We start from the raw sequence: 12,668 nt of genomic DNA on the forward strand, positions 1-12,668 counted from the left end.
AACATGGGTAAGTAACCATATATGATATATGACTGGGAGGGCGACATTAACATGAAGCATAACTTGATATAACTAATTGGAATGAATGTTGGTTATTCCACAGCTTGTGCCCTAAAATTGGTACTCCCAAATCCTACGGTACAAACCAAGACGATTAAAGGTCTGTTTGGTATACTTGTTTTTTATGCGTTTGGTTGTCCATTTTGACAAAACATAAAAGTAGTTAAAATCACTTGAAAACGGAAAAATGAAAAAATCACTTGAAAATAAAAAATGAAAACAGAAAACAAACCCGAAGGAACACAGAAAATGAAAACAGAAAACAACCACCCAAGGGACCCTAAGTTTTATTGAGAGTCTTAAAGGTCAATCCTTTGAAGCGCCAATCAGGTTGAAGATGCTGCTGTGGAGGATTTTCTACCAAAAATGAGTGGATGATATCTGCTAGCTCAAAACTGCAAGGGAAGCTGCGACGGCTTCAGCTATTAGAGAGCTAGTTGTAGAAACTTGAAATCGATCGAGCTTGGTGCAATTATATTCTTTTTGCGGTTTCTGCAAACTCACCAAACTGTAGCTGATATTGAACCAAACTCTGCAAACTGCATCTGATGTTGAACCATTAATGCAGACAGCTGCATCAATATTGAGTTGAAAGCTTCAACTCAATTAGTTGGAGGCGGCGTCCAACATTCGTTAGGAGTCCCTTGGATTTGGAGTAGAGCAGCTGCATAATCCTTGCATTTGAGGGAGACTTGCTCTGCTACTCATGCACTGTCTTTCTCTGGGTGTCCAAGATAGCTCCAATGTAGTCTCTGTCTTGCAGAACTTTTTAAATGTGTGGCAGCCCCATGGTAGCCTTCAATATGTTACTATCTTTTACATTCTCAAGGAAAAAAACAACAATATAACATAATTTCTTACCAAAAGACGCTTAAAAGTCGGCCAAGAAACCAGAGAAATGCAAAGGGATTCTAGCAGAAAACAATCATATAGATTGCTGTTGCACACCGTTAATCTACTAGACTCTGTAAAATGAACATATTGGAAGAGAAAACGATCAAATAGAGATGGATGGGCACGACTATGATACAAGGGGTACCCAATGGAGGTCTAACCAAATCTATTACATGGTCTAGTATTCATTTTCCTAACCAATCGAAATGTTGCATTTAGAGCAGTTTAACAGGACATCAATGCTGCAACTTCAACAATTCAATCTAAAAGTCGAATATTCTATTTCAGATGGTAAGTCAGTTAAAAGCCAACGTTACATCTTATTGTAAAATGCAAGTCCATAACTAAAAATCAATGAAAAACGCTCGGCACCAAATCTAGAGTAGGGAGTCTTTGTTCAGATTTCAGAAGAAATTAGGGACTTGCATTCTAGCAAGAAATACTGACCAGGCAAAAAGTAATGAAATCTATTGGCCTAGACTAAAACCAAAGTACCAAAGAAAAGAGAAAAAAAAAAACATGATCAACCTGTAAGGGGATGCATAGACTTTGATAAACTATCTTCTTCAAACTTCAAGGAATCAACCTTCCAATAACTTTTACAATGTTCAACATACTCTGCTAAGACTATACATTGAAACAACAGAAAATATTTTGAAAGCAACACATGTAGATCCTAAGCATGACAAATCAAGAACATGTACACAGCTGTAGCTCAACCAAACATTTCTACAGTCTACTCTGCTCCAACACCCTCCCTATGTCCACTTAACCCATCTCATGGCTTATTCCATGACCCAATTCCTACTTAATTACATAAACAGGAAGATAAAAACAAACAGGGAAGCCGCACCTATCACTTGGACTAGGTATTCTACATGGCAAAATTGCATCTAAGCCCTCTTCAAGCATTAACATAAAACTACAGTAAGATTCAAATTACGCCAGTGGAAAACCAAGGTTCACGTTTTCCTGTTAATTGCTTAGAGTAAACACCCTTCAAAGAAACTTACTCATCACAAAGTGATGCCATGAGCTCTTCAGGGGAAGCCCATATTGGAAGATCGAAAAACTGCTGCTTTAATCGTTCCTCATGGGCATTACACATAGCTTCCGCTACATCACATAGATTTGAAACATCATGGATTATTGCTTCCTGTGCCACCATCTGCAATTCAAAACTCAAAATTAGTCAAAATGGAGAGCTTATACATAGAGCTCATTATTCAGGAAACTTAAAATGCATGTAACATCATGGAAAGTGTATTTATGACTCAGATTTAAGATCAAAATTAATTAAACATCCATTCAGTTTGTGCCGCTAGTTTGATCAGGAAATATACCCATTAAAAATACCTAGAAATTCATTCAAATCTTAATCTTCTTCTATCATCAAACCTAAGGGAGATCATTTGGGTCAATATCACTCCTCTCCACTTTGAGACCGTAACTCTTGGAATATAAAGTGAGATGATTAATTTAATTCAAAGCATCCAAGATCCAGTACACAAAAGAAAAACAGAAAAGGCCAGCGAATTGGGGAAGAAAATTTGTGACCTGCAAAAGGAGCTCATCGACTAAAGACCCCCCACTATCCTTGCCCCCTCGAACTTCTCTGGGAGGGGAATTCGAAAGAAACACCGTATCATCCTTCTCTTGCTGTTCTAGTTGCAAATTAATCTGATGTTGCGTCTTATCCTGCATCGCGTGCAAGGTGTTCGACAAATTCTCCCACTGGTTGATCTCACTCTGGTACTCCCTCTTGAGTCTCGAAAGAGTCCTCCTCTTACGCTCTCTCCTGCTTCTCCTCTCTAACTCCGGATCCGGTGCCGTTGAGACGGGCTCTGGGTCATCGACCCACAGGCGCTTCTTGCGCTTGTATATGAAGCCGTCATCATTGCAGAGCTCCCACTCGTCATCGGCTCGCAGAACTGGCGCTGCTGATGGGGTTGAGTCCATGGAAGCTCCACAGAAGCGGGAAAATTTAGAGCAAGACAATTGAAAGTTTTTTTTTTCAATCTCGTTCGGGATCTGAATTTCGGGAGAGACGAAACGCGGGCTCCACTCCCTTCTGTAAGCTTTTTTTTGGCATTTCCTTTTGGGCAAAAAAATACTTTTCGTCCCTCAACTATGAGACGAGTTTCATTTTTGTCCCTAAACTTTTTTTTCTCCCATTTACGTCCCTTAACTATTTAAAAGTATCATTTTTGTCCTTTTAAGTGAGATTGAGGTTGGGAAAAACCTGATCTGACGAACAATATGATGCCACGTAGGATTTTTCAATGGCCGGATTTATTCGAGGGATAAATATGGCACTTTTCCATAGTTGGGGGACGAAAAAGGGCAAAAAAAAAACTAAGGGAAGAAAATGAAACCCGACCAATAGTTGAGGGATGAAAAATACTCTTTTGCCTTTCCTTTTGTAAGCTAACACAAGACGCGTTGGGCTCAAGGGCCACCCCAAAAAAAAATTGAGAAAATTTCACGCCGATACCATTTTTGAAATTTTTGGATACTTAAGTTCAATCTAAAAAATTTTATTTCTCTAAGATATCATTAATATGCTAATTACTTTTTTACCCTCTTCTTCTTCCTCCAACACCACCAACCCTTCTCTACTACATGAAAACCAATTCATTACATATGAAATCAGTTAAGCTAAAACTTCTTACCAGGTTTGACAAATTAGTGTACATTTAAAAAACTAGTAAATTTGGAATATATATTCAAAATTTACAAGTCGTTAGATATTCAAACTCACGCAAGTCTTTTACTTTTTTTTAATACTCGCAAAGTTTTATGAGCATAGGAATCTTAAGCTGCCTGCAATATTGATGTCAAGTGATCTTGCCGTCCATGACAAGCAGCTTGACTAACAATATAAAAATCAAGGTTCACATATTATGGCCAAATTGAGGACAATAGCAAGCCTCTGACCCTTGAATTTTAGTTAGCTTTCAAAACCATTGGAAATTGTTGCTTATTAGAGAGAAAGACAAGTACTTGCACCCCCACTGGAAAAAGAAGAAGAAAATAAGCAAAACAAGGTCTATGTTCCAACTCGATTGAACAAGTCACTATTCTCCTGACGTTCAGAAAACATTGGTGGGTCAATTTTACTATTTCAAAACAGTAACATTGTCGATCAGTGTTACTATTTGAAAAAAACTTCAGATCCTGTAGCTTTTGGAGGCGGTTCGTCATACTACCACTACCGTTGGACTCCCCTCATTGAGACGCACAATGCCTAGCCAGGTACTACCCAAAACGGCCACTAGATATGGCCGTTTTAAAACAGTAACATTGGTGGGTCAATGTTACTATTTCAAAACAGTAACATTGGTCGGCCAGTGTTATTATTTGGAAAAAACTTCATATCCGACTGGTGTCGACGACAATTCGCAACACCACCATCACCATTGGACTCCCTTCATAGAGAGCATAATGCCCAGCCAAATTTGGACCAAAAGGATAGCCATAAAAAGAGATGAGAGAGAGAGGGACGACATAGTAAAGAGCGATGTTGTAAAAAGAGAGAGATGCAGCAGGAGAGAGAAAGTTGTTGTGATGAGAGAGAGATGCAATAAAGAGAGAAGATGTAGTGAGATAAGAGAGATATAGCATATAAAGAAAGTAATAAGAGAAAAATCATATTAGATCTAATCATCTTTGAAAAAATGGCAAAAAAGGGATTAGATAAAATTTAAATTATTTAAATATTATAAAAAAAAGAACTTATGAGGGATAAAGTTTTTTGGAGTGGATCTAGATATCCAACAATTTTAAAAGTGGTATTAATATATAATTTTCCAAAACAATATTCGCATGAAACGGGGACCCAAACGGACCCATTGTTTGAAACATCATGTTGTTTACTTCATTCTTTTGATCTATATAAGAAGATACGAATCATCTACATCATGTGAAATAGGGATGGTTCAAGTGTAGCTGAGATGCTTATTATCAGAGTATCAATAAGATTTTTGTTTATTATTATTAGAGAGAACAAATTACTTATTTTGACAAATTTATCTGCAAACAATGCAAAACAGGCTAATAGTGACTTGTACGTTCACTTAAAAATTGATTGATGGAGTTTAATTACAGATCACATGTCAAAGTACAAATTTATTCACTCACTACTCATTGATCATACACTATTATAGTCCCAGCATCATTAATTTGGGGATGGAGATATTATTACATGTTATCTCATAATTTGCTTCCTTAAACTGCACAAGACTTGAGTACTATTTTCAGAAGACAAACCTTTCACAAGCCATGATGACCTTCAAATATTCAGTTGGATAGTAACTTAGAAACGAGTTGCATGGCCGGCCTACATTGTGGATTCACATCTATGCATGAAATGGCCACCTCTAAGATGCGGTCCAGTTTATCAAGAATCTTGTACTGTGGAGGTGAAAGGCGCTGGTCTAACAAATCATTAAGTTTAACTTGTAGAGTGGCAGAAGATGAAGATGATGCACTTGATATGATATCGCCTGGATGACTCCCTTTGAGAACTTCTAGTGTCAACACTCCAAAGCTATATACGTCACATTTTTCAGTCACCTTCATTGTATAAGCAAGCTCTGTAGATTAAAACAAAATGATGAATATGATTCTATACATTTAAAATCAATACAATAGAAGGATGTAAATTTACCTGGTGCGATGTATCCATATGTTCCAGCTAGTTTTGACCAATTAGATGAGTCCTGCTTGAGAAGCTTAGCGGTGCCAAAGTCAGAAACATGAGCTTCGTATTCCATGTCTAGTAAAATATTTTTGCTCGATATGTCTCGATGAATGATTGGCAATGACAAATCATGGTGCATGTAAGACAAGGCATGCGAGACACCTTTGATGACATTCATCCTCCTACACCAATCCAATTCTTTCGCTTCCTCGTCGTTGCTTAGAATTTTGGCCAGGCTACCTCTCTGAAGATAATCATAGACTAAGAATGTGTATTTTGAATGTGTGCAGAAGCCATGGAGTTTCACAATATTCCGATGCTTTATCTCTGTTAAGGCCTTGACCTCATTGAAAAACTCCTTTTGATCTACTGAATTGCTACTGTCAAGTAAACAGTGGAATCTCTTGACAGCTACAATATCACCTGATGGAAGGTCAACTTTATAGACAATTCCATGAACTCCTTCCCCAATGCAATACATGACATCGAAGTTGTTGGTTGCTTCCAAGATATCTTCAAATCTCATTGCGCTATCAAGAATAGATAATGTAAGTGATTGCTCGTTGTTCTCAGGGTCGCCCTTCCTTCGTGTTTGGAAATTACAAAACACAATAATTATCACAAAGGATATAGCAAGTGCTCCCAAGAGAGGAAACACAACTATAAACACAATCTTATATCTCTTCTTTGAACCATTTTTATCTTCCTTGTGTGGCAGCTGGCATGGTTGCAATCCACTCACATTGCCACACAATCCTTTGTTTTCTTGGAATGCTTCCGCCGGAAAACCTTGAAATACTTTGGTGTTTGGAATAGGACCCGAAAGATTATTGAAGGAAAGATTTAGGGTCACCAGGTCTTCCAACTTGGTGAATTGTGCTGGTATTTCTCCGATAAGCATGTTATGACTCAAATCAAGTTGAGAAAGGTGAATTATTTCTGAAATTTGAATTGGAATTCTTTGGCTGAATTTGTTGCAACTCAAATTCAAGTCATGGAGATTCGACAAGGCTCCAATGCTATCTGGCATAAAGCTCAATATGTTCCTTGATAAGTCGAGAACTTTGAGATCGGTAAGTGATCCGAGCTCAGGAGGAATATGGCCAGAAAGATGATTTCCATTCAACCTCAGATTCAACAAATTAGTCAACTTTCCCAACTCTATTGGAATCTCCCCGACCATATGATTCATAGAAAAATCAAGATCATGTAGCTGTGTCGAATTTCCAATCTCTGGAGGTATCTTACCACTAATGTTATTCCTAGTAATCCATAGAGTGGCTAATTGTGAGCATAGACCCCATTTAGGTGAGATTTCTCCAGAAAATCGATTGCGACTCATGTCAATAAAGATCAAGTTTGGATAGACTCCAAAGTCAGCATCTATATTTCCTTCTAGTTGGTTGTCTTCAAGGCGAACTCTAGTCAAGCTTGTGCAGTTTCTAATGTCTTTGGGTACGGAGCCTACCAAATGGTTGTTGCTTATGCCAAAACGCTGGAGTGATCTACCGCTACAAATAATTTCCGGTAACTGACCAGTGAGCAGATTGTCAAACAAATGAAGATTTGTCAACTTCGTCAAGTTTCCTATTTCTATAGGAATGGACCCAGAAAATAAATTTCGACTGAGCTGCAAATTATCTAACCTGCTCAACTTTCCAAGGGAAGCTGGAAGTGAACCACTAAGTTGATTACTACTCAACTGCAAGTGCAGAAGAGCCGTCAAGTTTCCAATCTCTTTAGGTATGCTGCCAGATAGATTGTTACCGTACAGGTAAAGATAATAGATGCCTTTTAGACCATCAAATGATGTTGGAATTTGACCACTGAGTTGATTATCGCTCACATCTAGAGCATAAATAGAGCTCATATTTCCCATTTCCCGAGGAATGGAACCGTTTAGCTGATTTTGTTGTAAATGAAGGATCCGAACTCGAGTCCACAAGCCAATTCCAGGTGGGATTAACCCCGAAAGTCTATTTATTGACAAATCAACAGTGTCAAGCTTGGAGGGCTTACCAAGTTCTGGTGGGATGGAACCGGATAGTGAATTATTGAAGAGAATCAAGTGAGTCAAGTTACTCATATTACCTATTTCTTGAGGAATTGAGCCATTTAGTTGATTATCAGTCAGCACAAGAAACTCAAGATGAGTTAGCTGGCCAAGTGTAGGTGGAATTGACCCGGAAAGTCTGTTCATTGACAACTGAAGGATGACAAGCTTGGAGAGCTCACCAAGTTCTGGTGGAATAGAACCGGAAAGTGAATTATTGGCGAGATTCAAATTAGTCAACTGACTCATATTTCCAAAAGAAGTTGGAATGGATCCATCTAGAAAGTTGTTGTCCATGACAACCCCTTTGAGGGACTTTAGCTCATGACCTATTTCTTGAGGAATTGAGCCATTTAGTTGATTGGTACTGAGCGCAAGGGACTCGAGATGAGTTAGCTTGCCAAATATAGGCGGGATTTGCCCTGACAACTGATTCTCTCTGAGCCAAAGAATCACCAGATTAGTTAGCTGGCCAAGTGTAGGTGGGATTTGCCCTGACAACTGATTTTGGTGTAATTGAAGGGCCTTCAGATTAGTCAACAAGCCAATTGCGGGTGGAATTAACCCAGAAAGTCTATTGAATGACAACTGAAGGATGACAAGCTTGGAGAGCTGACCAAGTTCTGGTGGGATGGAACCGGATAGGGAATTATTGTAGAGATTCAAATTAGTCAAGTGACTCATATTACCCAAAGAAGTTGGAATGGATCCACCTAGAAAATTATTGTGCAGGTGAAGCTCAATGAGGGACTTTAGCTCATGACCAATTTCTTGAGGAATTGAGCCATTTAGTTTATTATCATTGAGCACAAGAGCCTCAAGATGAGTTAGCTGGCCAAGTGAAGGTGAGATTTGTCCTGAAAACTGATTGCTTGACAAATCAAGACGGATGAGGTTGGAGAGATGATTGAAATCAGGAGGGATGGAACCATGGAGTGCATTCATGCTAAGATTAAAATATGAGAGGTTGGAAAAAGCTGAGAATGAAAAGTTATAAAGCGTACCAAGAATGCCACAACTCGTAAGGTTAATCATAGTGATACTTCCAGCAGTGTTGCAAGAAACACCGAACCAAGTGCAATGGGTTGAATTGAGAACGGACCATGAAGATAAGAGAGGCTGAGTATGATTTTGAAAACTGGCTTTCCATCTGAGAAGAGCATGTGCTTCCTCTGTAGAATCAGAAGCAACAATCAGAAACAAAGTAGTGAAAAGGAAAATGGAGAAGGCAATAGACTTCATTGTGTATGTCATTGAGCAACTTAAGTATGTGATATTGCTACTTCATTATGTACACATATAAATAGGATGTGTTAGCACTAAAAATCATAAAGATTTGGAAAAGGATGCCCACCTAATTACAATTGCCCATAATTTCCTTGCAGAAATTCCCCTGCCACTTGCACTCTGAATTGACAGGATTGGTAGTCGTCAAGATGTATAATTCTTGGGGATCACTGTAGATGGTTACGGTTATTATCCATGATCATGTAGAGCATGTATGGAATTTCATACCCTTTTGACAATATATTTACAAAATCAAAATTATAATTATTTTATAATTAGTTGAGGTTTAAAATGGGAATAAGAAATAAATATTTTCATATTAATAGTTTCCCTCTAAATAAGTTTGGTGGTTCTAATGAGGGATTTAAGTATATAGTTTTATTTTTACCAAATGAAGCTAAAGATCCTCTAAAAAAAGGGTCGTAATTTTTATTAAAAGTCAACAAATTTTAGTCTTCTTACGCGCAACGTTCAATGAAGTGTCTGAATAAGCATTTTTGCCGGATTTAATGTCCATTTATGTCATTTATAGGGTGGGATTGAAGAAATTTCCAACTCCACTATTAATGGAACGATTGGATGTGTGATGTTTTGTTTGTTTCAAAGAAAATTGATGTTTATGTTTTAAGGTTTAGGATTTAGGATTTATGGCTTATTTTTAGTGTTTAGGGTTTATGGTTTAGAATTTAATTTTTAAATTCTTTTTCACTATCTACTATATTTTAATATTATGAACAATTGAATACGAAAATACTCAATTATACATTTTAATTCATAATTTAATGTAATTTTAGGGTATAATTGGAGTCAAAATTAGAGTTAGGAATTGGAGCCCTATCTTCTTCTTTTTTTCTTTATTGACTTGCCACATTTATGTAGCAGTAAATGACATTATGTTTTTTTTTTTTTTTGAAATTTTTTTCCCATTTAGAAAGCTGGGTTCTTGTCTTGAATTGGCTTTCTCATTTTGGTTCTTTAGATATGCATAAATCATAAAGTTAATATTTGTTTTGTAATTTGATCCGTAGTTAGTGGAATTAACTGCTTCACTATCTTATCCTTGATAGTTAATATTGTTAAAAAAACATTTCTTAAGAGAATTTTGTTTACAGTCGCCTTAGATTAAAAACATGGAATGGAGAAAATGAAGCAGAGGAATTCTAGGAGTAAGCAAGTTTGATGGACTGTTTGTTACTTCAAGTTCTGCCATGGAAGCAAGGTAAGAAAATAAACCATCTAATACTTTTAAACATGATTCATTGGTAAAAATAATTCTCAACGAGTTTAATGTTGAATGCGAGTTCGTTGAGAACCATCTAGAAACAATAAAGAAAAACATAAACATGGATTATTAGTATCACATCTTTGAGAGAATGCTAATTTGAAGAATGAAGCATATGATGAGGAAGTTTCCCGCAAGATCTCATCGAAAGTGGAGTCACCCTTCACACTTGTAATACTCCCTCTCTTTTCAAGGTCTTGGTCTAGGCAAAGACATTAGCGCTAAAAGCCATAGTCAACATAACGTTATTTACGGGCTATTGTACGGGTCAATTTCTTTAAAGTATTAATAGACTTCATTATGTTCACATATATAAATATGATGAGTAAGCACTCTTGGTCTTGAGCCTAGTTACGGTTCTCATATATACAACATCATCTAGACTCTAGCGCATGTATGGAATTCCACACCCCTTTGACAATGTTTACACAAAAACAAAATTACAATTAGAATCTTGTTAACCAATGCCCTAAGAAAAATGTTTAAGGATTCATCAAAGTATGTCATATTTGATCAACACTTCTCACCTGATTTTTTAAACTTAAAATACAAATTCCAATAGAATATTTTTTTAGACTCCGTACCACTTTTACGTCATTTATCCAATGCCTTAATGACACTAGATAGCATTTCCCTTATAATTATTAAGTAGAATGTGTAATAACTAAGACTATTTAGTATTATTGGGCTGTCATTTAATTTTATCTTGTTTTTTTAATGAAAAATGTAAAGTAAGGATAATCCAATAATTCCTTTTGAATACTAAGTTTCAAAAGCTTTCATTTTTTTGGGAGCAACCTCCAACTTAGCTGATAATTTATTCCCACGTCTAGATATTAGGTTTAGGGTTCGATCCCCCTTCCCCTCCAATGTACCCAAAAAAGCTTTATTTTTTTCATTCATTTCATGAGGAAAAAAGGTTGTGTTTGATGTGAATTTTAAAAAGGATTAAATATGTGTTTCAAATTTTAATTCTTTGATTTTTTATATTCATTAGAAAGTATAGTATAAAAATAAATAATTATTTTTAGATTTTACATATTCATTAAAAATGCTTAAGAATAGACATCATATATGTTTTTCGTGTCACTTAAGTATGTGATATTGATACTTCATTGTGTACACATTTAATTAGAATTTGTTAGCACTAAAGATCATAAAAATTTTGGAAAAGTCGCCATCTAACTTAAGCCACTTGCACTCTCTGGATTGACAGGACGGGTAATGTCACGTCCCAAAAACAGAAGCTTTTGGAGAGTTTTTTTCCGTACTAGGACTCTGCCAAGTTTTAAATACCTAAATAGGACTCACTTTCATTTTTTTTACCAAAATGATATTTGACGTTGTTCTCAACAGCGTCATTGAAAAAAAATACACTAAAGATGTTGGTTAAAACAACATCGTTGACTTAAAATTAAAAAAACAATATTGACGTTGGAAACAGCGTCTTTGTGAATCACAAAATATTTTTTATAAAGACGCTCATTCAAATAGCGTCAATTGAATTTTTAGAAAAAAAATTCATAAAATTGAAAATGAAAATCAAATTTAAGAAGACGATTTCCAGGAGTTCGACAAGTTCATCCCTTTTGCAATGATAATTGGATCTCCACTCTTTTTATGGTCCCAAATCCAAGCCGGATCTCCACCTGTGCTCGACCTACGCACGTATGACATGCACAACCGGATCTGACAAACACATGGTAAGGATTTCCTTCTAGAGAGGAGATTTAAATTCATAGACAAGGGGGGAGAGAGGAGAGCAGGCTACAAGCCGATTTCGATTCGACTTGATGCTGCTCGAGTGTCCCTTATTGCAATTGACATGAAATATTCTCGATTTGAACTCGTCAAACTGCATCTTCTCCCCTGTTATTGAATCTTGCAAACTACCCTGTTTTGGTTGATATTTGATTGTTTACAAGTTATTTTTCTCAATTTGTGTTGTGGGTTTCTCTGATCTGGCTTTGGAATCACATGATTCGTGATGAAGGAGGTAGATCAAAAACACTATCCAAAGATCTATGGAGTGCGAGTTCGTCCTATTGAGAAGTTCCCTCAAGAACATGTTTTTTCTTAAAAAATTAATTATTATTTAAGAAAATTGAGTGACGCTGTCTCACACAGCGTCATTGTGTTTTATAAAAATTTAAGGATAATGACGTTGTTGCAAACAACGTCATTGTTAATGACGCTGTTTGCAACAGCGTCAAATACCATTTTGGTGAAAAAATGAAAGTGAGTCCTATTTAGGTATTTAAAACTTGGCAGAGTCCTAGTACGAAAAAAAAAAAAAAACTCGCTTTTGGAGGTACCTGTCCTGGTCTAGCCAAAGTCATTAGTATTTAAAAAACAAAGATAATGGTTGTCTAAATCAATTTCTTGAACAT

General features: G+C 36.5%; 2 protein-coding genes across 5 annotated transcripts; both read right to left on the minus strand.

Moving 5' to 3' along the window:
- Positions 1-233: 233 nt before the first annotated feature.
- Positions 234-3,435, minus strand: LOC120009809. 4 transcript variants are annotated; one of them, XM_038860520.1, is made up of 4 exons: positions 3,372-3,435; positions 2,512-3,049; positions 1,968-2,122; positions 234-856 (listed from the first exon to the last, which is right to left on the minus strand). In XM_038860520.1, exons 2-4 carry the CDS (start codon positions 2,911-2,913, stop codon positions 694-696), a joined length of 720 nt encoding a protein of 239 aa, XP_038716448.1. In that variant the 5' UTR covers positions 2,914-3,049; positions 3,372-3,435; the 3' UTR covers positions 234-693. The 4 variants fall into 4 exon arrangements, with proteins under 4 accessions (XP_038716448.1, XP_038716447.1, XP_038716445.1 ...); XM_038860519.1 differs by lacking the exon at positions 3,372-3,435 and having other exon boundaries at positions 855-873; XM_038860517.1 differs by lacking the exons at positions 234-856; positions 3,372-3,435 and adding an exon at positions 1,004-1,025.
- Positions 3,436-5,014: 1,579 nt separating this feature from the next.
- On the minus strand, positions 5,015-8,951 carry LOC120008695 (MDIS1-interacting receptor like kinase 2-like). Its single transcript, XM_038859077.1, has 3 exons — positions 7,303-8,951; positions 5,624-7,167; positions 5,015-5,552 (listed from the first exon to the last, which is right to left on the minus strand). The coding sequence occupies exons 1-3, from the start codon at positions 8,949-8,951 to the stop codon at positions 5,254-5,256; spliced, it is 3,492 nt and encodes a 1,163-aa protein (XP_038715005.1). The 3' UTR covers positions 5,015-5,253.
- Between the last annotated feature and the right edge of the window lie 3,717 nt (positions 8,952-12,668).

The sequence above is a fragment of the Tripterygium wilfordii genome, chromosome 11 (genome assembly GCF_013401445.1).
Source record: "Tripterygium wilfordii isolate XIE 37 chromosome 11, ASM1340144v1, whole genome shotgun sequence".
NCBI classification, from domain to species: domain Eukaryota; kingdom Viridiplantae; phylum Streptophyta; class Magnoliopsida; order Celastrales; family Celastraceae; genus Tripterygium; species Tripterygium wilfordii.